At 24.8% G+C, this 27,357-nt stretch overlaps 1 protein-coding gene across 1 annotated transcript; it reads left to right on the forward strand.

The window, feature by feature from the left end:
• The first annotated feature begins 151 nt into the window (after window positions 1–151).
• On the forward strand, window positions 152–24,095 carry LOC117181901. Its single transcript, XM_033374921.1, has 4 exons — window positions 152–316; window positions 7,409–8,404; window positions 11,337–12,614; window positions 23,468–24,095. The coding sequence occupies exons 1-4, from the start codon at window positions 179–181 to the stop codon at window positions 24,002–24,004; spliced, it is 2,949 nt and encodes a 982-aa protein (XP_033230812.1). The 5' UTR covers window positions 152–178; the 3' UTR covers window positions 24,005–24,095.
• Window positions 24,096–27,357: the final 3,262 nt, after the last annotated feature.

A 27,357-nucleotide genomic window follows, 5' to 3' on the forward strand; every position in this document is an offset into this window, starting at 1 on the left:
GGTAGCAAATGTTCGATTATGGCAGGGTTTCTTTTTTGGCTATCGAACTAAGAAAAGTGCTTGATTTTTTTTAAAGAAAATTGATTCCCTGTGCTTAAATCCTGTAAATTAATTTGATCATGAGGCTGAAAGCGTCTCCTGGTCCTGGTCGAACTCGAACTTCATCGAAATCGCCGGAATGTTAAACATTGAAGTGCCAGCACAGTTTGTCTTAACCTTGCAATCAGTGCCGCCTTTCGTTTTCGAAAGCCTTTTTGCCTTAGCCTTGGTACTTCTTCTGTCAGTGCCACTCTTCAACCACATTTTTTTCCTTTTCGTACGTATTTTTATCATTTTTTATCACCATTTTTTCTCTGAAACTTGACAAATTTATACATAATTATGAGGAAAAGTCTCAACCTTCAAATTGATTCAGAATACTATGATTTCAAAATAGGTGTGGCTTCTGGTGGATATCCAAAGAAGTTAAATAGGAGATTTTTTCAATTTGAGATAAATAATGAGGGATTATTTTAAAGTAACTTTTGTTCATTCATTTTTCCTTGAAGGTTGATTATTTTAATAAGTTTAAGAATTAATATGACGAATGTAGAAAAAATTCAATCTTTAGAGAGCAATTGCTGCAAATTGCTGCTAGGGTGGCCACAAGTCTGAGAAAACCCGAAAATCCGGGAGCAGTCAGGGATTTTGAAAAAAATATTAGAAAAAGTCACGGAATTTCTGTGAGAAACGCATCAAGCAACTGTCAAGAATAAGGGCTGTCAAAGAGACAGTTTTAGCCACTTATTTCTCAAATAATTGTTTAATTACTTTTTGAAGATAAAATAGCTATGTTGGCTTTCTGAAATTAAAATTTCACTTTATTTGATTTTGTTTCAATCAATAAAAGCTGAAAATTCAAGGGTTAGCCTATATAGAAACAGGAAAAGAGCTTACTTCTGGCTGAATTAAGGATTTCAATAATTGGAAGAGATTTAAACAAATTTGAAAGATTTTAGAGTATTTTTAAAAACTGCAAGGAATTTTTAAATGCTTTAAAAGACATTTCAAAAGATTTTAAAAGCTTTGCAATGCTTAGGGTATTTTGAAAGATTCTAAGAAATTTTAAAAAGATATCAAAAATTTTAAGAGATTTCAAATGATTTGAATGATTTTAGGGTATACTTAAAAATTTCAAGGAATTTTTAATAACTTTAAAAGGGATTTCCAAAGACTTGCAATATTTTAGGGTATTCTCAAAAATTTCAAAAACTTTTTAAAAGCTTTAAAAGGGATTTCAAAAGATTTTAAAAGTTTTGAAATGTTTAGGGTATTTTGAAAGATTCTAAGAAATTTTAAAAAGATGTCAACAATTTTAAGAGATTTCAAATGATTTGAAAGATTTTAGAGTATTGTTAACAATTGCAAGGGATTTGTAAGAGCTTTAAAAGGGATTTCAAAAAATTTTAAAAGCTTTGAAATGCTTAGGGTATTTTGAAAGATTCTAAGAAATTTTTAAAAGATTTGAACAATTTTAAGAGATTTCAAATAATTTGAAAATTTTCAGGGTATTTTAAAAAACATTAGGAAATTTAAAACTGATTTAAAAGGATTTTTAAGATTTTGGGATATTCTCGAAATTTGCAAGGAATTTTTTAAAGCTTTAAAAGGGATTTCAAAAGATTTCAAAGCTTTGGAATGTTTAGGGTATTTTGAAAGATTCTAAGAAATTTTTCAATGATTTCAACAATTTTAAGAGATTTCAAATGATTTGAAAGATTTGAGAGAATTTAAAAAAACGTTAAGAAATTGCAAACATATTTCAAAGGATTTGAATGATTTTAGGGTATTCTTAAAAATTGCAAGGAATTTTTAAGATCTTTAAAAGGGATTTCGAAAGATTTTAAAAGCCTTGAAATGTTTAGGGTTTTTGAAAGATTCTAAGAAATTTTTCAATAATTTCAACAATTTTAAGAGATGTCAAATGATTTGAAAGATTTTAGGGTATTCTTAAAAACTGCAAGGAATTTTTTGATAGATTTAAAGGGATTTCAAAAGATTTTGAAAGCCTTGAAATGTTTAGGGTATTTTGAAAGATTCTGAGCAATTTTTAAAAGGTTTCAACAATTTTAAGAGATGTCAAATTATTTGAAAAATTTCAAGGTTTAAAAAAAAATGCTAAGAAATTTCAAACAGATTTCAAAGGATTTTAAAGATTTTAGAGTATTCTTAAAAACTGCACGGATTTAAAGATTTTAAGAAATTTGTAGAATATTTCAACAATTTTAAGAGATTTTAGAAAATTTGAAAAATTTTAGGGTACTTTAAAAAATTTTATGAAATTTAAAACAGATTTCAAAGGTTTTTAACGATTTTGGGGTATTCTTAATAATTGCAAGGAATTTTTAAATGCTTTAAAAGGGATTTCAAAAAATTTTAAAGCTTTGAAATATTTAGGGTATTTTGAAAGATTCTAAGAAAATTTAAAAAGATGCAAACAATTTAAAACAGATTTTAAAGGATTTTAAAGATTTTGGGGTATTCTTAAAAATGGCAAGGAATTTTTAAATGCTTTAAAAGGGATTTCAAAAGATTTTAAAAGCTTTGAAATGCTTAGGGTATTTTGAAAGATTCTAAGAAATTTTAAAAAGATTGAAACAATTTTAAGAGATTTCAAATAGTTTGAAAGATTTTAGGGCATTCTTAAAAATTGCAAGGAATTTCTAAGAGCGTTAAAAGGGATTTCAAATGATTTTAAAAGCTTTGAAATGTTTAGGGCATTTTGGAAGATTATAAGAAATTTTTCAATGATTTCAACCATTTTAAGAGATTTCAAATGATTTGAAAGATTTTAGGGTATTCTTAAGAACTGATGGAAATTTTTTAGTAGATTTAAAGGGATTTAAAATGATTTTGAAAGCTTTGAAATGTTTAGGGTATTTTGAAAGATTCTGAGATATTTTTGAAAGGTTTCAACAATTTGAAGACGTTTCAAATTATTTAAAAAATTTTAAGGTTTTTAAAAAAACGCTATGGAATTTTAAACAGATTTTAAAGGATTTTAAAGATTTTAGGGCATTCTAAAAAATTGCAAGGAATTTTTTTGAGCTTTAGAAGGGATTTTAAAAGATTTTATAGCTTTGAAATGTTTAGAGAATTTGAAAGATTCCAAGACATTTTAAAAAAATTTCAATAATTTAAAGAAATTTTAAATGATCAGAAAAATGTTAGGGTATTTAAAATAATTATAAAAAATTTCAGAAAGATTGTAATGGATTTGAAAGATTTTAGGGAATTCTTAAAAATCGTAAGGAATATTTTTGGGCAGTTTAAAAGATTCTAAGAAATTTTAAATGATTTGAAAAGATTTGAAATATTTGAGGATATTTCAAATGATTTCGAAAAAATGTTCAGAGTTTAAAAATATTTGCAGGGATTCCAGAAGTTTTTCAGGGTGATTTTTCAAAGATTTTAAGGATTTTAGTGCATTTAAAAGATTTCCAAGGAATTTTTAAGAGCTTTAAAAGGTTTGAAACGATTTGAAATATTTTAGGGTATTTCTCAAAATTTCAATGAATTTTCAAGAGCTTTTGAAAATTTCGAGGGATTCAAAAAGATTTGGAAAAATATGGAATATTTCAGAGTATTTTAAATTTATTTTAGTAATTTAAGGGGATTTGAAAGTACTTGAAATATTTTAGGGTATTGTAAAAGATTCTGAGGAATTTTTCATCTGATTTCCACAATTTGAGAATTTCAAAGAATTGTAAGATTATAGAGTATTTCTAAAAATGTGAAGGAATTTTCAAGAGATTTCAAGATATTTAAGAGGATTTGAAATACTTTATAATATTTTAAAATATTGCTATGCATTTTTCAAAGCTTTAAAAAAGTTTTAAGGGATTTTAAAAGATTGACCAATTTTTAAATTATTTTATGGAAATTTATGACATCTTAAGTTATTTTCAACTGATTTGCATAATTTAAAAGGACTTACGATAATTTGAAATATTTGAGTGTATTTTATAATTTATAAAGTGTTTCATAATATTTTTAGTAGTTTACTGGTTTTCAAATAATTTATTTACAAGAATTGAAGAATTTCGTAGAATTTCAAGGATTTTCAAACATTTCAAGGTATTTGTAAAAATTAAAATTGCTTAGGGTATTTAAAAATACACATGAATTAAAAGAAATTACTTAGACTTCGAAATGATTTAAATTATCCTAGTGTGTATTTAATATATTTTAATAATTTTAGCTGATTCCAAAATATTAAACATTTTTTAGGGTCCTTACAAAAATTCCAAGGAATTTTCAAAAACTTCTGAAAATGTCAAGGGATTCAAAAATATCTTAAAGAATTTGAAATATTGTAGTATATTTTAAATTAATTGGGATTTTTGAAGTTAAAAAAATATATTGTAGGGCATTTTAAACGATTCCAATGCAGTTTCAAGCGCTTTAAAAAGATTTAAGAAATTTCAAAGGATTTAAAATTTCTTTAGGAATTTTAAAGGGTTCCAAGATATTCTAAATTGATTTGATTAAGTCGAATGGATTTTAAAGGATTCAAGTTTACAGTTTTTTTCAAAGGTTCCAAGAAATTGTCAAGAAATTACAACATTTTCAAGGGATTTCTAAGGATTTTAAGGAATTGAAAATATCTTCGCTTATATTCAATATTTTTCAATAATTAAAAAAATTTCGAAAAATTTTGAAGATCTTATCACATTTTTTAAAATTTCGAGGAATTTTTAAGTGATTCAAAAAAAATGGCGTAGGATTAAAAAATGTGGAAGGATTCAAAATGTTTTAGGGTATATTACAACATTTCTAACGAAATTTCTATTGATTTCAGTGATTTCCTAGAATTTTAAAGGATTAAAATACTTTAGGATATTGTAAGCTATTCCAAAAAATTTATAATCATTATCAGTAATTTGAAAGGATTTCATCGGAGCTAAAAATATAAAGTTATTATAAAAGATTTTTTATGCGCATTGAAATGTTTTAGGGTGTATTTAATATTTTTCAGTAATTTGAAGTGATACCAAAGAATTTAAAAAATTTTTAAGTTTTTTTTTAAAGTTGGAGTTAACTGTTTAAGAGCTTTAAAAAAATTAAGAGGTTCAAAAAAATTTTGAAATATTTGAAATATTTTAGGGAATCGTAAATGATTTCAAGTCAGTTTCAATTTATTTGAGTAATTTAATGGTATTTCAAAGGATTTAAGATATTTCAGGATATTCTAAAAGATTGCAAGTAATTTTCTAAAGTTTCAAAAATATTTTAAAGGATTTTAAATATTTTTGGGTGTTTAAAAATATTCTGAGGAGTTTTCAAGTGATTTCAGTAATTTAATGAAATTTGAAAGGATTTAAAATATTTTAGAATATTGTAATAGATTCCTAGGCATTTTCAAGAGTTTAAAAATTTTTGAAAATAATTTCAAAAAAATGCAAAGGATTTGAAATAATTCAGAGGGTTTTCAAGGATTGCAGCATATTTCTGATTATTTTCAATAATTTAAAGTGATTCTAAAGAATTAAAAAAAATTAGAATATTTAAAACATTTGAAGGATTTTTTAAGAGGTTTAAAAAATTTCAAAGGGATTTCAAAATATTTAAAATATTTGATGGTACTGTAAATTATTTTAAGGTATTTTAAAAAACTTAAAAGTGTGTCAAGGGATTTCAAAAGATTTCAAAGGAATTCGACCATCTATAGGGATTTCAAACGGTTTTGGAATATTTTAGGACATTTAAAAATATTATAAGGCATTTTCAAGAGATTTAAACAAGTTCAAGGAGTTTAAATGATTTTAAGGACTTTAAGAGATTTTAAAAGCTTTGAAGCGGTTTTAATAAATTTCCAGGATTTGAGGAAATGTTATCAAATTTTATGTGATTTAATAGGATTTTATAATATTTGAATGGATTTCAAAGAATTTATTTACAAGGGTGGAGGGATGTTATATAGTTTAAAATATTTAAAGAGATTTTTAAATATATTTTACAATTAATTTTAATTCATTTAGAATTCACCCTGAATTCCTTTCAATTCATTGGAATTCTCTTGATTTTTTAGAATTAATTAGAAATTCCCTAAATCCACTTAAATATACAAAATTCAATGGTTTTATTTTAATACATACCGAAATTAAATACATAAATGGTTAAAAAAATAGATTTGAAATTTATCTTTTCATTATTTAATGCATAACATTCTTCTGAATCCCCTTGCATTTTTCAACTCACATCAAACTTGCTGAATTCAATCAATTTTTCAAAGTTTTGAATTGTTTATAATACATTTACGTTTTTTGCAATTCATCTGGAATTCTTATAAATTTTGTCGAATTCTCTTAATTTTTTTCAAATCATAAGTACCTTGTTCATATTATTAGACACTTTTAGTCACTTGCAGTCCCTTTTAGTCACTTTTGCTGACTATTTCGGTTTAAATTCATCACTTTTTACTTTTTTTCAAGTAAATTAGGGCGTAGAAAAAATATTCTTCTAACCCTGTTTGACAGCCTAATTAAGTTTTCGATAAATGAGCTTCACAGAAAGTTATTTTGCATGATAGTTCTTAAATTATCACTTGATAAAGACAAAAATAAAACGACGGTAATGTATTTTTTTATCATTCTCGCACATAAAAAAGATTATTTTCTCAACCCGTAAAGATATTTAAATATTTATTTTCACAAATGAAAAATAAGACCCTAAAGATCACTTTTCTAAAATATAAAATTATTAAAAACAATTTTGTTAGCTCTTTACAAGAATTAAACTTGAAATAAAAAATTAAAAAACGATTTAAGAAAAAAATTAATCTTTGTTTTGGACGGCATCTACTTTCGAAACCAGGGCTAAGTTGCTTTCAATTTTATTTTTTATTTTGTTTTTATTAATTTTTTGTTTGATGCTATCCGCTGGTAGTATAAAATAATAGAATTTTGGTATTTATCCTTCACAGCTTAGACTGGGTGTAATATACCCGGAAGATATTTTCGGCTCGCCATACAGTTGTTTCAGATTTGTTAAAATATTTATAGTAATATGTTGAATTCAGCTTATTAATTTTATAATATTCATTTTTCTGAGACTTTCAACTATAGTTTAACTAATGAAAAATCCCGATTCGTTAATCTGAACCAGAGATATTGAAGTCTAGGCTTAGAGGGTTAAATATTAGCAGCTGAAGAAAATAAAAAATTATTTAGGGAAAAATCAGAGAATTTTAAAAATAAAGTTTTGGGGCCATCCTAGATTTTGCACATTAAAAAAAAATCGAGCCTTCCCTTTCCATTTTTTTAAAATTAAAGTTTTCCTTGAAGTTATAAAATTGTCAAGGATATTATAATTAAATGCACGATTCATAATAGTTTAAAATGATTTAATCGCAATATATCTCCCTTAGGATGATCCTGGAAGAAAGTCCTCCAAGGCATCCCTTTCTCGAAATGTCAGTTTCTCCACAATAAAAAAACGTACAATCGTAATGCATTATCCTGTTCCTCTGGTAAAATCAACTTCAAGTTCGAGCCTCAGCGTAACTTTAACTCCAGTTCGAAATACAATTTCTTCTCCTATTCCAAAATCGCCTCCATCAAAAAAAAATAATTTTGAAGATCCCCTACCCCTAAACCAATCAAAATCATTCGTAGCTACAAATTCCGAGCTTCCAGTAGTCGATATTTCGTCAGTCAATTATTTATCCTACATACACAAATTAATAGAAATTTTGTTAAAAAAACAATGCAATGATCAACCACCTCCAGGAGATTTGGTTCTGAATTCAATTTTTATAAACGCGACTGACTCAAAAACAGAGAAAAAATTAAAGGAAGATCCTGGTCGAAATTCCTTGAACGTTCAAGAAGATCCAGAGCCTGTAAAAGTGATCAAAAAATGGGTATGGGATTATTTGCATCCCTTGGATCATTTTTTGGTGAAAGGGATTAGAAAGCCAGAGACTTCAGAGAAAGGTACAGACACAAAGGAGTCGATTTCTGAAAATGATGTGGTTCCTGAATTGGTAAACTTTAAGGGGCCACCTGCAAGTCCGAAAAAACAACTAAATTTTTATTCTCGAAAACGAAGTAATAATGCTCAAGCGAAGTCTAAGTCGATTTCTGGAAATGATGTGGTTCCGGAAATTGTAGATTCTATGCGATTACCGCCGTCGCCGAAAAGACAGACTTTTTATTCTCAAAAAAGAAATTGCAATAGTGCAACTAATTCTCAGTTTAATTCTGGGAATGTTAGTCAACGTCAAACTAATGATAATGAAAATTCGAGGATAGAAGATATCAATAAGAATGAAATTCCGCATAATGAAGCTGAACAGCCTCTTCGGAGATCTGATGAACCCAAAGTTGATGTCAAGCTTGATAGTGATTCTCCAGAGTCACAAGTAGATATGATTTTCTTTGTTATTTTACAGAACTCAGACTTCACACTTTATTCTAATATTTCCTATATTTTATTTTTTAAAAAGAATTTCTCTTTTTTTCCTTATTTTAAAGAAACTTTCCCTGTTTTTAGAAATAAATAGTTTTTCCATGATTTTAGGAATAGAAATAATATAATTGATGATATTATTTGAAGCAAAAAACCACATTTTTAAAGAAAAGAGCTTTGCACCTACAAACATTATTTATTTTGAGAATGTTTTGATAAAAGTTTATATTTCTAGGTTTAAAATTGAAGTGTTTTGTAGAAATTTTTTTTTCACCTGGCAATTTTAGATTGTGGTTGTATTTCTTTTGGGACTAAACTTCTTGGTCAAAAATGGCATTTTTTTTTAAATTCGACTTTTTGTTCAAAATGTATTTTTTTATAGATCAACTATAGATTTTATAGACTTTTTTTATAGATAAAATTAATCGTGGATTTATTTATAAAAATATTAACAAATTTATTTATATTTTTCATCGTGAATATTGATTAATTTATTTACGTTTAATTTCATTACCTTATTTAATTATAATTTTTTAATATTAATAATATTTACATTGATTTGTGGAATCAAACAAATAATATTCACATAATCTTAAATAATTACTTTAAATCTGTTGTGGTTGACGACTAAACTAGCTTTTTATAAAATGATATTTCTAATTAAAAATTTATGTCTTTGGTTAAATTTTTTTTGTTAAAAGTCATCTTTTTCAACTAAAAATTTAACTATTTCAGTTTTGGTTAAAAATAATTGATCTTTATAATTGAAAATTTAACTAATTTTTTGAAAATTCGTATTTCTGCGTTAAAAAATTGCACTGTGTTCAGTTAAAAAATCGTTTTTTTTTAAATTGAAATTTTTATTTTATCAGAAAATCTCAATTTCTCGTTTAAGCTTCCACTGTTTTTCAAAAAATTCGCCTTTTTTACTTGAAAAATCCAAAATTTACCTAAAATTTTTTTTTCGGCTGAAAAATATTTTTAATTTACAAAATTTGTCTTTTTGTATAAGTATTAATCGATTAGGGTTCGAAGTGCAAGTTTTTGAATGAAAATGAATAAAAATGAATTGAAGATTAATCTCTGGTGTAAAATTTGTTTTCTTTTTTGGCTTGAAAGTCAAGTCTTTTAACTGAAAATTCAATTATTCCATTTTTGGTTGAAAATTAATGTTTTTCAGTTAAATATTTAACCATGTGTTAAAAAATATATTATTATCTCATTATCATTTCACTTTACCTTTTATAGTTGAAAATTCCACTATTTTGTTGAATATTTGACATTCGGTTAAAAATTCAAGTCTTTTGTCAAAAAGTTGTCTTTTTGGTATCAAAAATTAAAATTTTTTGAAAATATGTAACTATTTTAGTAGAAAATTCTACTTTTTGGTTAATAATTCGCCTTTTTGGGTTGGAAATCCAACTATTTTATTAAAAATTCATTTTTTTAGGTCAAAGATTCAACTATTTAGTTTGAAAATTTATTGATTAAGTGTACAACTATTTTGATGATATTTTAACTATTTAATTGAAAATTAACTTTTTTTTATTGAAAGTTTATATTTTAAGGTTAAAAATTCAACTGTTTTTTAGAAACTTGATATTTTCTGCTTATGAATTCCAGAATTTCGCTGAGTTTTTTTTCTGGAATTTGATAGACGCTCCATGTTTTTTTGTATTTTTGACTTCAAAACTCAACATTTTTCTGAAAACTGGAACTATTTGTTGAAAATTAACTTTTTTCTTGATAATTTATACTTTAGGGTTAACATTGAACTGTTTTGCAGAAAATTTGTCTTTTTGGCCTGTAAATTCCAGAATTTCGTTGAGTTTTTTTTCTTTCTTGTATGAACAAGTTGATGTATTTTGTTAAAAATATATTTGTATGGTGTAAGATTCACTTTTTTTTGTACAAAAAGTTTCTTTTTTTTTTGGTTAAAAGTAATTTTTTTTCACGAGAACTTAACTCCTCAATTTTTGGTTGAAAAGAGATATTTTTTTATTTAAAAAACCATCTTTCTAATACTAAAATTTAACTTTAACCATTTTTTAAAAACTCTATCTTTTTGAGTTGAAAATTAATCTGGTTTGTTATAATATACAACTATTTTATTTAAAATCAGCTAATTAAGTGAAAATAATTTTTTTTGTTAAAAATTAATATTTTCGGGTTAAAAATGCAGTTATTTTGTAGAAAAGTCGTATTTTTGGCTTGGAAATTCAATGTTTTTATAAAAACTTCAACTATTTGTTGAAAAATTTATATTTTTGGGTGGAAAAACTCCTTTCTAGTTGAATAATCTTTTCTTTTTTTTTGAGATAAAAATTTAGCTATTTTTTTTGGAAAATTCATTTTTTCTACATAATTATTTAACTATTTTGGTTGAAAATTCAACTATTTTTATTGGAAATTCATACTTTTGGTTTGAAAAATGTTAAAACTTGAAATTTTAATAATTTTTTAGGAAACTCAAAAATTCTAGCCCCATTTAAACTATTTTGTTTAAAATTAACTTTCTGGTAGGAAAATCACATTTTGGGTTTCAAAATTAAGCTGTTTTGTAGGAAATTGTTTTTTTTCTACTTGAAAATTCAAACATTAACCCTTTTATTGAAAAATCGACTTTTCTGCTTAAAGATTTATTTTTGCAGATTTAACATTCGACTTTCTGCTTAAAAATTCATTTGTTTTTGTACAAAATTTATCGATTCCTCTAAAGTTCATTGCACCAACATTAATTTAATTAAAAGCAATTTATTGCCTTTCTTGTGTGACAAATAACCCTACCCCCCTCTTTTAGAACCCTTTGAACTGTGAAGTCTGAGAAAAAAAAACTTTTTTATATCAAATTATAAAATTGACCCTCCTCTTTTTTATATATCTAGTCTCCACAGTTTCCAAGAAAGACCCCTCGGACACCGAAAAGACAACGGAGTACCGGAAGTCTTCAGAAACTTAAAAAATCTGAAAAATCAAACCAGTGCATGATCATCGATAAAATAAAAAACCCTCAAGTAGAAGTATTTAATCAAAACATTTATTTACTAAAAAGAGAACATAGAAATGATCATTCGCAAAGTTCAAGTGAAGTTGGAAGTGAGTCAAGTAAATTCAAAGACAGTAGTTCCTATCGAGCAAAATCTTTACTGATGAAGAAAAAAAGTCGCGGAAATACTCCCTTGTGTTCAAATCCCTGGTTCACCGGAAGTTGCACGCAAAGTTTCAATCGAAGATGTCCAAATGCAAGGCCCAGATCAACCGGTGGAAGATCATATTTCGAAAAACGCACCGTTTCAGTCAAAAATTGGTGCAGCAATCCATCTTCAGCTTCTGAAAGTCGTTGCACAACTCCCAGACTAGCGACACCCAGGAAAAGAAGTACTTCTCCTCAAAGAAATGATATCATTTCTAATAAAGAGGATAAGGAAAATAAAGCAGATAAAAATCGTCATAATTCTGAAGAAGCAAATCCTAAAAATTCGGGTCAGAAATCTTCAGAAGGGACATCAGAAATTAAGTCCAGAGATTTAAAATCTGTGGTTTTAAAGTCTAAAATTGTGAGATCAACTGGAATGAAGTCTTCTAAACCAAAAGCTTTAGTTCTAAACTCATCGGAACTGAAATCTTCAGAAGTTCCTAAATCACCAGATACAAAATCACGTCCTAAATCTTCAGGGGGAAAATCTTCGATTCCGACACCTATTCCTTATTCGCAAACCTTCCTGGTGTCATCTAAATCACCTCCTTCAAGTTCGCGATATTCTGAGTCACATTTACCGCTTCAGATGAAAAATCATTTAACGAAAAATAAACTAAATTCGGATAGTGTACTCGTAGGGAAAAAGACTGCTTCTGAAAGCGGTTCCAAGTCTTTGGAGAGGCCAAAGAGCTCGAGGATTAGTAAACTTCAGAGAGCAAAAACAGTTGGTTCTATTTTGTGCAAGAATTCTATTTCGGGTGTTATGAGAGAGAAGAGAGAAGGTGATAATGTGGTTGTAAATAGGGATGCGGAAATTGTGAGGAGTCCAGATATTGAAGTTGTGAATGAGAATTTACCAAGTGTGAAGAGAAGAGCTTCAGATAAGGGTTATGAGGTTGTTGACAGAAATTCAACCACTGTGAAGAGACGAGATTCGGAACGTGCGAGGAGTTTAAGTGCTCAGGTTTGAAAATTATCAGATTTTTGACCATTTATTTGTTTAAATACATCAAATTAGAAATAATTTTGCTAGTTTTAACCCTCAAAGTACATACATGGTAAAAATGACGGTAAAGTGCATCGTGGGTGTTATACACCCCAGCGTATTTAATCATGTACTGTTTTACTCCTATTGAATCTTTTGTGACAATAGAATTATCCGTTATAGTTTAAGGTATCTTTCATAAGGTAGAGTTGATTTTATAGCCATTTATTTATATTAATTTTGTTAAAAAATTATTGTAAAAAGTGAAAAATGGGTTTTTTTACTTAAAAATTCATAACTCACGCAATTTTTATTATTTTAACCTGAAAATGTACGACCATACTTTTGAAATAGTATACTTTCATAAAAAAAATATTGCAGCATGGGTGCTTTCACAAAAGATATTTATTTGCACCCTAAGATTTTTTTACTTACTATTAGTGTCTCCAACTAAAGCTAGATTGCGACAGTTACTAAATTTTTTCAAATGAAGTATGGTTTAGAAGAGTTTCAAAATTTCTTGGGGTGTCTGACACTCACAAGGCACTTTAAGTGTTAATATATTTTTTAAAGGGGCTGTCCATAAATTATGTAAAGTTCTTTTCTAACATTTTGAATCACGTAATTAAAAAAAAAAATTATTTAGGAATCGTATGATAATAACGTAAGACGATTACTAAACGTAATTTGTAGTTTCCAGAAATAATAAGATATGGGACTTGAGACTAATGGACATTTTTTGTATTTGAAATAAGTTTTGCAGGGTAAAAACTTTATTTTCAAAATTCGCAGATTTTTCTTTGAAGAATTTTTATTTTTTTCTGGCCATTGACAATCAAACACCAGCATTTTCATCTTTTATTATATTGAAGATCGGATCTTTTATAACGAGAATAAAACAATATTTCAGATACAGAATAAGATTGTTCAAAATTTCGAAAAAAATTAAATTTTCTACCTAAAAAAATGGATTCTCAACAAAAAAGTGGGTTGCATCCGTTCCTACACAATTTTGTTCTACACAAATTATATTGTACACAAGTATGCTGATAATATTTTTCCTACACAATATTTTTTCTACAAAAAATTTTTCCTGCACAAAATTTAATGCTGTTATATTTTTCCTATACAATTTTTTTTCTACACAGAATATTTCCTACACACTACTTCATGTTGTTTAATAATTATATTTTTTCTCTACACAAAATATTATCTTCACAAAATGTTTCCTACACAACACTTTTTCAACACAAAATGTTTCCTGCACAGAATTTAATACTTTTATATTTTTCCTACACAAAATTTTTGTCTATCCAGAATATTTTCTACACCATATTTAATATTGTATAATATTATTTTATCATTATATTTTTTCCTACACAAAACATTTATTACACAATATGTATATTCTACACATAATTATATAGTAACATTTTATTATCAAGATAATCTCTAAACATTGTACAAACAAAATATTCTTTCCAATATTTTTCTTGCACAAAATATATTGTACATAGCATATTTAAAACTGTACACAAAACATTAAATTTTGTGTAGGAAACATTTTGTGTATCAAAAGTGTTGTGTAGGAAAAATTGTGTGTATAAAATATTTTGTGTAGAAAAAAATATATTAAACAGTTTTATATAATGTGTAGGAAATATTCTGTGTAGAAACAATTTTGTGTAGGAAAAATATAACAGCATTAAATTTTGTGTAGGAAACATTTTGTGTAGAAAATGTTTTTTTTAGGAAAAAAATTAAAATATTAAACAATATTAAATTCTGCTTAGGAAATCTTCTGTGTGTACAAAATTTTGTGTAGGAAAAATATACGAGTATTAAATTGTGTGTAGGAAACGTTTTGTGTAGAAAAAGTTTTGTGTAAGAAAAATATGATCAGTATACTTGTGTACAATATATTTTGTGTAGAATAAAATAGTGTAGAAAAAAAGTTTCCCCAAAAATTGTAATAGTTGATATTGCAACTAGAAAATGTGAAATTTCATGAAAAAACATTAATTTTACAAGCAAAAAGACCAATTTTCTGTTAAAAAGATGAATTTTCAACCAGAAAATATGAATTTTAAGTGATAGAGAAATAACTTTCATCGAAATAGTTATACTTTCACCAGAGAGATAAAATTCTATTTAAATGAATACTGCAACAAAGTAGTTCATTTTTTACGCACGCAGTTAAACTTTCAATTAAAAAAGATAAGTTTAAAAAAAATAGTTAAACATTCTATAAAAGCATATGCATTTTCAAATAAAAACATGAATATTCGAGAAAAATTGTTTCTTAACAAAGTGGTTTAATTGAAATAGTTGAATCCTCAAGCAAAGAAGTTTAATTTTCAACCAAACAGTGCATTTTCATACAAGAAAGATGAAATTCCTACTAAAACAGATGCATTTTTCAATCTAAAAGACAAATTTGTAACAAATATGTTTCAATTTTCATAGAAAAAAATTCATTTTGACATTTCAACATTAAAATATATATTTTCAACCCTAAAAGACGAATTTTTAACAAAACAGTTGAATTTTTAACAAAAGTGATACATTTTTAACTAACTTATTGAATTTTCAACTTAACATTTGCATTTTTATCTATGAAAATGCAGTTTCTACTAAACTAGATTAACTTTTCAAATAAAAACACAAATTTGAAAAAAAAATAGTTGAATTTTTATTCAGAAAAGACGTTCATTTGATTTTTTAACATCAAGGTAGGATTTTTAAATAGGAAGTAAATGTGTATATAAAGTTATTTGAATTTGCAATAAAACAGTTAAATTTTTAACAAAAATGGATAACCTTTTATCAAAATTGTTGAATTTTGAACCAAAAAGTTGCATTTTACCCAACCAAGATGACATTTACACCAAAACAGGTGAATATTTTAATCAGAAAGGCAAATTAAAAAAAAATTAAAATTTCTATCTAAAAAATAAATATTTCAGTTGACTTTTCAGCACTAATATATAACTTTTAAATAAGTTAATTTTCTAGGAAATAGTTGAATTTTCTACTGAACAGTTTGAATATTCAACTGAAAAGGATGTTTTTTTTAAACAAAATTGTTAAATTTTTCACCAAACAGTTGCATTTTATCTGAGAAAGATGCAGTTTCTACTAAAATAAATACATTTTTTAATTAAAAACATCAATTTTCAACAAAAAATTATAATCTTTTATGGGCAGAATGAAACAATTTAAAATTAAAATTAAAAAATTTATTCAACTTGACAGTTGTTCAAAGTTATATAAATTCCCTGACTTTTGCAAGATTTTTTTCAAGTCTGAATTTTCACAAAACAATTAAATTCCCTAAATTTTTTAAAATTGTAAATAAATTTATGTGCAATTGATGTAAGTTTTTGTTTTATTTGCGAATATTCAAAAAATCACGTGCATGATCATAGTCAATTTTATGAATAAATAAACTAGTTTAGTCTAGAAACAAGTTGTTGAATTTATCACAATAAAATATGGATTTTCAAGGAAAATTGTAACAGCGGATATTTTCACCAAGAGAATAGTTTTATTATAAATAAAAAATACTTGAACAAGAAAAGATGTTTGTCGAACAAAATATTTTTATCCTGAACCAAAACAGATTCTTATTTAACCAAATAGTTGAATGTAGAAAAGAAATTATTACCTGTTTTGTTAAAAAATTATCTCTTTGGGTTAAAAATTCAAATACTTAGTTGAAAATTAACTATTTTGATCAAAATTGATTGTTCGGATTGAAAATTCATGTGTTTTACAAGAACTTGTTCTTTTGTTCATCGAAAATTCGACTTTTAGATTTAAAAAATCGTCTTTTTTGGTTGAATTCAACTTTATTAAATTTGAAATTGAAATCTTTTTTCATGGAAGTATTAAATATTGCATTTTACGTTGATGATTCATTTTTTTGCTTAACAATTGTGTAATTTGGTTGACAATTTAATTATAATCTTGAAAATTTAAAAATTTGGTGAAAAAGTGATCCTTTTTGATTGCAAATTAAACTGTTTTGTTAAAAATTTGTCTCTTTCGTTAACAAATAATTGTTTTTTTAGGAGATCAAATATTTTCTTTAAAAAATTCGTCCTTTTTTGTTGATTCAACTTGACAATTTAATTATCATGTTGAAAATTAAGCAATTTTTTAAACAATTCATTGCTTTTGTTTGTAAATTCAACTGTTTAAATAGAAATTCATCTTTTGGGTCAAAAATTCAACTATTTGGCTGAATATGAACTATTTTAGACTTTTTAAAACTTGAAATTAAAACCTGTTTAGTTTAAAATGTCAACTATTAAATTTTTCGTTGAGGTTTCATCTGTTTTCGAGAGTCACCTTTTTTTCTCAAGATTTTTCTTTTTTGAAAAAAATTTACCTTTTGTAGAAAAGTGATCTCTTTTTAAATAAATTTAATTCTTTTATGTTAATTCTTTGTAAATAAAAAGTCGGCTATTATATTTTTGGATCAGAACTGATATCTTTTAACTGAAAGTTAAACTAATTGATAAAAAATTTCATTCTTTTGTTGGTTAAAACTTTAACTTCTTCGTCGAAAATTAATATTTTTGTAAAAAATTCAACTATTCGGTTGAGAACTTATTTTTCATTAAAAATTTATCTTTTCAGATAGAAATGAACTATTGTTTAGATAATCAATTTTGGATTAAATATTCATTTTTTCAGTTGAAAATTCAACTATTTGATTAAAAAATCGTCTTTTTGGGTTGAAAATTATTTTTGGATAAAATTCTGTTTTTGATAAAATTAGTCTTATTGACTGGAAAAATTCAACTATTTTGTTGAAAATTTGTTTATCACATGAAAAATTCTTACTTTCGAGTAAAAATTTTTACTGTTTTCTAGACACTTAAATTTTTTGCAGAATTTTTTTTTTTAATTAAACAATTTGGCCGAAATTTAATTTTGTTTAGTGGAAAATTTAATTATTTTGTAAAAAAATTCATTTATTTGGTTAAAGATTCAACTATTGAATTAACTATTTGTTTGTTTGGGTTTACAAAATCCAATATCAGGTTGAAAACCTAATCTAATAAAGAGATAATTACTTTTCGTATGAAAAAGTTATTTTGAAGTAAAAAAACTAATTTTATATAAAACAGTTGAATTTTCAACCTGAAAATATAAATTTTAAAGAAGAAAAATTAATTTTCAACCAAACAGTTGAATTGGCAACTAAACAGTTAAAATTCAATTAAAAAATTAATTCTTAACAAAAAAGAATTTTTAACAAATTAGCTTACTTTTCAATCAAAGAAATGGATTTTTAATCAGAACTAGGAATCCGCAAGCAATAAAATTAATTCAAAAAAATTCTTTTTAACCAAGAAGTTGAATTTTGTAGCTAAAAAGATGATTTTTCAACAAAATAGTAACATACTGGAGAAAAAAACAGATTTATATTGAGTTAAACAGTTGAATTTCTAAACAAAAAAATTTATTTTTTTTCCTTCTTTTATTACCTTTTCTTTTCCTATTTTTCTATTGAAAAGTATGAGTTCTTAACCAAATACATTAATTTTTAAATAAACGATTAAATTTTTCAAACATGAAAGATCAATTTTTAACCAGCAAAGTAATTATTAAATTTTATTTGAAAAAAATTAATTTCAAATAAAAAACTAAGATTTTACGAAATAGATAGATTGTAAACGCAAAAATATAAATTTTGTTTATAAAAATTAATTTCCAATCAGAAAGTTGAATTGGCAATCAAATAGTTAACATTTCAGTTAACAAAAATTAAGTTTGAACTAAAAAATAAATTTTCGACAAATTGGTTTACTTTTCAATTCAAGAAATTAATTTTCAATTATAACTATGAATCAGCAAGCAATAAAATTAATTTTCAATAAAGTTGTTCTTCCAAGAAGTTAAATTTAGTATAACTTAAAAGATAAATTTTTAACGAAAAATGTAATAGTTGATATTTCAACCAAAAAATCTGTTCAATTAAAATCAGAAGCAGTCGCATTTAACCATAAAAGAAGTATTTTCAATAAAATACTTAAATCCTCATCTCAAACAGTTTAATTCTTAATCGAGTAAATGAATTTTTAAACAACAAATTGATTTTCTACCAAAGAAGACATTTTTTATAAAATACATCAAATTTCCACTAATTAGTTAAATTTTTAAAAAGTGGATTGATTTTTTAAACAGAAAGAACGAATTTTTAACAAAATACATGCATTTTTAACTAATTAGTTGGATTTTAATTACACAAGATAAATTTTCAACCAGGAATTGAATAATTAAATTTTTAGATGAAAAAAAATTTAAAAAAAAGAAACGAACTTTCTATAAAACAATTGTTAACTGAAATGATAAATATTCAACTAAATAAATAGAAAAGTTATTATTTTTGGTTGAAAATGTAACTGTTCTGTTGAAAATTCATTTTTTGGCTTAAAAATTTGATTGGTTCAGCTTTATAATTAACAAATTTAGTAGGAAATTAAAATATTTGGTTAAAGATGAGACTTTGTTAAAATTTGTGGTTTGTTTAAAATCATTTCTCTTCTGGAAATATATTTTTTTAAATTGAAAATTCAACTAGTTGGTTAAAATTGTATTTTTCTTGGTTAAAAATAAACATTTTTTGTTAAAAATTACTTTTCTAAAGCAAAACTAAGTTCTGAGTAGAGTGGCTGGAATATTTCATTTTAAAAATGTCACAAATTTTTCCTGATATATTTTATGTTAATTAGAAAGAACTTTTTGAAACTGTTTTAATAGTTATACAGAGCTTATCATCGCTCAAATATGCTTTCTTATATTCTTCTTTAAAAAATTATTTGAATTTTTAAAAAAGTTTCCTAATTTACTTGATAAAAGTGAAAAATCATCTATTTTTGACCGGAAAAGTGACAAAAAGTAACCAATTTTCATTAATAATATTACTAATGTTTTTTTGAAGTGAAAAATTCAAATTAATTGGACAACAATTCAAAAACTTTCAGTGATTTCAATAGAAGTTGGAGTGAATTGAGAGGAATTTAAGAGAAACTCAAAAAAATTCCTTAGAATTTTTAAAAAGATCCTAGTCTTAAAAAAATGTTGAAATCCCTTCAAATTTTTGAAGCTCTAGAAATTAGATAAAATCTCTTGGAATCTTTTAAAATCCCCTGAAATCCTTTAAACTTTTCAAAGCTTTTGAAAATTTTTTAGAATTTTTTTAGACACCCTAAAATATTTGTAACTCTTTTAAATATTTTGAAATATTTGTAAGTCCCTTGGAACTTTTTAAAGCTCTTGGAAATTCCTTCGAATCTTTAAAATAACCCTTAATTATTTTAAATAATTAGAAATTCCTTTAAATTATTGAACTCAATTATAAGTTCCTTCTCATATTTTATAATTCCCTGAAAGTTTCGAAAACCATTGGACTGTTTTAAAATCTCCTTAAAAACTTTGAATTTTGGAAATCTTTTGCAATGGTTTTAAATTTTTTAAGCATTTTAAAATTTCTTTAGAAGTTTTAAAAATTCTCTAAAATTTTGTTATTGCTTTGGAGTTCCTTCAAATTATTTAAATCTTTCAAAAATTCGCTTTTCTCTTAAAAAAAAATGGTATAAAATATTTCATATCCTTTGAAATCATTTAAAATGTCTTCATATTTAATAAATCTCTTTAAAAAGTCCTGGAACCTATTAAAATTCCCTAAAATATTTCAATCCTTTAAAATTCCATTCAAAACTATAATCTTTAAATGCCTTTGGAATAATGTTAAATTATTAAATAACAATTCAAATTTTATGAAGCTTCTAAAATTTACCAAATCACTTCTAATCTTGTAAAATTCAATCAAATATTCCAAAACCTTTAAAATATTGAAAAATGTCTTAACATTTTTGTAATTTATTGAAGATGCCTTGGAATCTTTTAAAATACCCTAAAATATTTTAAATCCTTTGAAATCTCCAAAAACTTTTCAAAGCTATTAAAAATACCTTGAAATATTTCAAAATTCGTTAAAATATTGCAATCATTTGAAATCCCATTCAACCATAAAACATTTAAATCCCTTTGAAATCACTTTCGATTATTAAAATCCAATTCAAATGTTAAGAAGCTCCTAAAATTTTCTTGGAATTTTCAGATATACCCTAAAATCTCAAATCCTTCAAATTTCTTGAGATGCCTCGAAATTGTTGAAATTATCGGAAATTTTATCAAATTACTTGAAATATTTTTAAATTCCCTAAAGTATTCCAAAGCCTTTAAAATTATTGAAAATGCCTTCAAATTTTTTAATTTATTGAAGAGACCTTTGAATCTTTTAAAATACCCTAAAATATATGAAAACCTTAAAAACTCCTTAAAATTTTCAAAGCTATTCAAAATAATTTGAAATATTTTAAAATGTTATGAAGCTCCTAAAAATTTCTTGGAAGTGGTTGACAAATTAAAATTTCTTAAGCAATTGAAAATTATCTAACAAATTACAAGGTATTCTGAAACTAACCGATTATTGATTATTTATGAAGAAAAACTATCAGAAGCCGCAATATTACGTAAAATTCAAATTTTTCAGTTACAAGCTTTTCTTTGGGAAACCATAATAAGGGTGGCTTAAATTTATTCACTTTCAAAATGTATGATGGATTCTTATTTTCTGACGAATTTTGAACAATAAACTGAAACACGTGGTTTTGGAGAAAAGGGTTCTTACCTGTTTCCAATTATATTATTTTCTTTCAGCTACAGGGTGGCTGCTGGACCGGGAAAACCGGGAAATGACAGTGATTTTTTTTGTTTTGATCGGGAATTTTACAAATTTGTAGAAGAAAAATCTGTCCACGTTTGATTTCAACAGTTTTGAAATAATTAGTTGAATTGTTATGTTTTTCAATTATAATATTATTTAGCTTACAATGCGTAATTCAAAATTTTTTTACATTAAAAGTTTGCTATTGAAAATGTTTATTTTTAAGCTTACATTTTTAATTTGAAGAATTTTTAAATGTTTTCTTAAAGACTTGAACAAATAAAAAATAAAAGCCTTAGATGTTGCAAATTTTGGATAAAAAACATTTTTATTAAATAAATAAATAATTTTTTTAAATTTATCTTTTCTTTAATTAATAAAAAGTGAATAAAACCGATTTGAAAAAACGATTTTAAATCAATTCGAAATTTAAGAATTTTCAGAATTTAACGTTAAAACTGAAACGGTTCCAATTGAAAGTCTTAGTCAACAAATGTGAACGTGTGACTTAAGGTTTATAAACTATTTTCAAGTTAAAAATAACTTGATAGTAATATATTCTTAATTAAAGGATTTTATTAAATTTAAAATATTGTTTTAGTCTAAAATATTCCATTTTTAAGCAATTCAATTTGAAATTTTGAATTAAAAAAAAGATACATTATTGAATATTTAGAAATATTTGAATTTTTATTTAAGACAAGTAAGTTGAAACTAAATATTTCAAAGTTAAGAATCTTTAACTAAATTGTTTGACATAGAAAGTCTGAAATTGTTAAAATTTCGAAGAGCCTTTAAACTTTGAACGTTTTAATTTTAATTGTTGTATTTGAAAAATGCTTAATTTGCAAGTGAAATTTTTAAATTTTGATGTATAATTTATAAATTAACATTTATAGAAACAATTTGCGTAATTTTAAGAGATATTAAGGAGTTTTAAAATGATTAGAAATTATCATGAAAATTTTAGAAAGTTTTCTTAAAATCTTCTAGAATCTTGTTTGAAAATTTTTTTAAATATTCTCTTAAAATAATTTTTCAAAATGAAAAATTATTTTTAATTTTCCTATGAATCTTAAGAAAATGTTTTTATTCTTTTGAAGCCTTTCACAATTTTTGAAAAAAATCTAATTTTTTTGTTTAAAATCTGTGAAAATCTACATTTTGTTTTTTATTAGGCTATCATTTCAAGTTTTTCATTTAGTTTGAATCTTTTCAAAACATCTACATATCTCTTAAAATTACTTGAATTTTGCCTACAAATAATAAATGTTCAATTTTTATTTATACATCTAAATTATAAAGAATTTTTCTAAAATTTGCAGGATTTTCTGAAAATTGTAGACAAAAGTCAATTAATTTTGACAAATATGTAGAAGTTCTGAAAAAATTTCCAAAAGTAATGTTAAATTTAAAACATATTTAAAACAACTTCTAGCTTTCTTAAGATTTTGAAATAAGATTTTGAAGCTTTCCAAGGATGTTTAAACTATTTAAAAATAAAATAATTGAATTTCTAATTTAAGAAGTGTTCAATTCAAATTTTTTCAATTTTTCAATATTTAATGTTTCTAGCTTAAAATTCCTTGCAATTATATAATTTTGAACATTTCAAAGTTCATTGCTTGATTTTTTAATTTAGAGCATTGCAAATGATAACGTGAATTTATATCTTTTTATATTGAAAAATGTTAGTACCTTTAATTTAAAAAGCGTAAATAATTGAGCATTTGAATACAACATTTTTTAATCAAAAACTTAAATTTCAATTTCAAAAGTTCAAAATTTGACAGTTCCACTTTGAGAGCATTTGCAGCTCAGTTTTTATTGACTCAAGTGGAAAATTTTTTAGTTGTTGAGTTCCATTTTTTTATTTCATTTCATTGACCGTGAAGAATGTTTGCGAACCGGAAAGAAACCGGGAAATAATCGAGAATTTATTTCGTCGATTAATACGGCCACCCTGCAGCTACCAATCCATAACTTTCTTATCGTTTGATTAATTAAAAATTTTTCACTTCGCCCTACTTAAGAGTCATGATATCCCTGAGATAGATGGTTTTATAAAATATTCAAATCTTCGTAGAGCGAAGAGAGTTGGTTGGACGAACAAAGCACGGCACAGATGACAAAATGGTCTTCTTCAAACTCCCTGCACGATTCAGGAGTTTCAAGAACGAAAACTTTTAGCACGGCGACAGTGCAGATTTCGAAACGAATATCTCAGGACCGTAAATCGATTGATTCGAGGTGGAGTAGACCTCGAATCAAATCGAGTTCTGGCTCGAAAACAAACTCGCTCTTGTTGAGAACTGATGAAATCAGCGAGATCAATTTGGATCAGGAGAACAAAGAGCCCAAACTTCCGAAACGCGATTCCAAAGTTGGAATTGCCATACAACAAGGCCTGAAAAGTTATATTCACAAGGTGAAGAAGACTTTGTCTGAAAGAGAGAATTTTCTTATAGATTCTGAAGAGCTGGCATCTATGAGTCTTACTGATGCTATTTTGCCAGACATTAGAACTGATCTCAACAGAAACGAGGTTCAACAAGTCCAGCAGATTTTGACTCAAGTTGAAAAGTTTGATTGTAAAAAGACAGATGTCCAAAAGCACGTGTGATCAATTTTTTTTATAAATTTTTAGTGCAAATTGGTTTTCTAGAAATTTAGTGATGTACTTTTTAGCAAGTGTACAATGTCGTTTTTGAATTGTGGTTTTGGCAGTTTGCAGTAAAATGATTTGAAACTTGAAAACGGAAGTTGTTTTTTGACTGGAAATATTTTTCAAGTTATTTTTTTTTTATTTTTGTATAGAGTTTAAGTGCTCGGAGAAATTCTCCTGAGAATGAGAAGATCAGGGTGGCTGCTGGACCGGGAAATGACCGGGAATTTTACAAATTTTCAGAAGAAAAATCTGTCCACGTTCGATTTCAACCGTTAATTAGTTGAATTGATAGATTTTTATTTTTAAGCGTATATTTTTAATTTAAAGAATTTTCAAGATTAGTCTTGAAGGCTTACACAACTAAAAATTAAAAGCGAGTAAAGTTGAAAAAATTTGATAAAGAACGGTATTATTTTATCAACTGTCAATATAAATAAATGAATAAATAATTTTTTTAATGGATCTGTACTTTAAGTATTAAAAATTGAACAATAATTTCTTTGATAAAATGATTGTAAATTCGTTCAAAGTTGAAGAATTTCCAGATTGTTACTGTTTTAATTCGAAAGTCTTAGTCATTTAAAAAATGTAAAGGTGCGATTGAAACTTTATAAACTATTTTCAACTTAAAAAATAACTTAAAAAGATATTCGCAATTAAAGGCTTTTATTAAATTAAAAATATTGTTTCAGTCTAAATTATTCAATTTTTAATCATTTTAATTCGAAATTTTGCAATAAGGAAAAAGGATAATTATTTAATATTTATAACTATTTGATTGTTAATTTAAGACAAGTAAATTGAAGCCAAATATTTAAAAGTAAACAATTTGAATCTTAATTGTTTGGCAGAAAAAGGTTTGAATTGTTAAACTTTTAAATAGCTTCTAAACATTTAACGTTACCATTTTTAAAGTTCTATTTAAAAAATGTTTAATTTGTAAGCGAAATCGTTGAATTTTTATGTAGAAAAAACAATGGAACACTTATTATTTTTAGGAAAAATTTAAGTACTTTTAAGAGATATTTAGAGGCTTTGAAAAGATTAAAAATTAATTTTTAACTTTAAATGAAGTCAAGTAATTTAAACGAAGTGTGTGAAAGTTTTTTTCAGAACTTCTAAATCTATTTAAAAATGAATAGAATGTTTCCTAAAATTTTGGAAATCTCTTAATTTTTTTAAAATATTGTATTAAAAAATTTGTTAAAATGAAAAATCATTTTCAGTTTTCGTAGGAACATTAAGAAAGTTTTTTTAATTCTTTTGGGGCTTTTCACAATGCTTAAAAAGCTTCTAAATTTTTTTTTGAAATCTGCAAAAATCTACATTAAAAAAAAATTAAGTTGCAGATATTTTCACCGAAATTTCTATACGAATAGTTGAATTTTGTCGGTACACACACTTCGTTTACATTACTTGATATCATTTTAAGTTCAAAATTAATTTTAAATCTTTTTGAAAATTCGAAATATCTCTTAAAATTACTTTAATTTTTTTCTACGAATATAAAGTGTTCTATTGTTATTTATAAATTCAAATTTGAAGGGAATTTGTTTAAATTCGCAGCATTTTCAGGAAGATGAATTTTCTACCCAAAAGATTCATTTTGAAAAAAGCACTTGAATTTTCATCTAAAAAGATCAATTTTCATCTAAGATTAAAATATTTACAATGTTAGAAAAATAAATGCACAACAACAATAAAAAAATAAACGAATTTTTAACGAAGTTGTTCCTTTTGGATAAAAAATGAATTATCAACAAAATAATTCAATTTTAAACCCAAAACATGAATTTTCTTCTAGAAAAGATATAGTTTCAATAAAATATATAAATTTTTAACTATAAAAGATAAATTTTCAGCCAAGTAAATTAATTTTCAATTCAAAGGACAAATTCTCAACAAAAAAGATGAAGTTTTGAATAAATAGTTAAATTTTCTACGAAAAACAGTATTTTTAAAGAAAAAGATTATAAACAAAAGGGTAAATTTCCCTCGAAAAATAGAATAGTTAAAGTCAATTTTCAACTAAAATGACAAATCTTCAACTAGAAAAATTGAAATCGTAATCAAATAGATGAACTTTTAACTGGCAAGATAATTTTTCTACAAAAAATAAAATACTTAAATTTTCAGTTAGTAAAATAAATTTTCAACCAAAAAAGAAACGAATTTAAAAAAAAAATAGTTCAATATTCTACGACAATTAATTTTTAACCAAAAAGATGTAGATTAAAGTAATGAGAGTAATCTTCTGCTAAAAAAGGACCGATTTTCAACAAATAGTTGAATTTTCACCTAAAAAAGATAAATTTTCAACTAAAAATAGAATAATTAAATTTTCAGTAAAAAACTTAATTTCAAGTAAAATCAAAGTAAATTTTCAACGAAATAGCCTAAGTTTGAACCAAACAGGTTGAATTTCTATCAAAAAAGATAAATTTTCTATAAAAAATGGAACCAATAAGATTAATTTGCTGCAAAAATAGACGAACTTTTAAGAAAGTGTATTAATTTTCAAACAAAAATTTAAATTTTTAAAAGAATTTTTAACCAAAAAGAGGAATTAGTCACCAAAAAGCTTAAATATTCTCCCACAAATTCGAATTTTCAATAAAATACATAAATGTTAAACCAAATATTTGAATTTTCAAATTCATAAGATAAATTTTGAACCAAACATGTACGAGTTAAATCTTCAGTTAAAAAATTAATTTTCAATCAGAAAAAATAATTTTTAACAAAATAATTGAATTTTAACAAAAAAAGGTTTTTCTACTAAAATGATAAATCATTAACTAAATGAATGATTTTTTAACAAAGTAGTTTCACTTCCAATTATATATGAATAATTTTGTTACTGTCAATTTAATTGCTACAAGCTTAATTGCCTTAAATATACCATTTTTTAAAAATAAATATATTTTTTATTATTCTAAACGTATGTTATGAACAAATGCGCAATTTTAGCAAATTTTTAGAGTTTTATGTTTTTTTTTTTCAACTTGTTTTGTGTATCTTGCCAGTTATTCTTCAGGAAAAAATAGATTTATTTCATAACAATTAATAACATTAAGAACATTTTATAACAATTGAGAATTGTGGGTTAAAACAATTATTTGTTTTTTCTTGATCTGGGCTTGATTTTGGCAAGCCCAATGAAGCATTTAAAAAAATACCTGAAATTCTTAATAATTGTTAAAACTGCTCTTGTTTATAAAATTTGTTAATAACAATCACGGTTATGATATGAAAATAGAGTTTACTGAAGCATGACTGGAAAGTTAAACAAAACACGTTGCATGAAA

The sequence above is a fragment of the Belonocnema kinseyi genome, chromosome 10 (assembly GCF_010883055.1).
Source record: "Belonocnema kinseyi isolate 2016_QV_RU_SX_M_011 chromosome 10, B_treatae_v1, whole genome shotgun sequence".
NCBI classification, from domain to species: Eukaryota; Metazoa; Arthropoda; class Insecta; order Hymenoptera; family Cynipidae; genus Belonocnema; species Belonocnema kinseyi.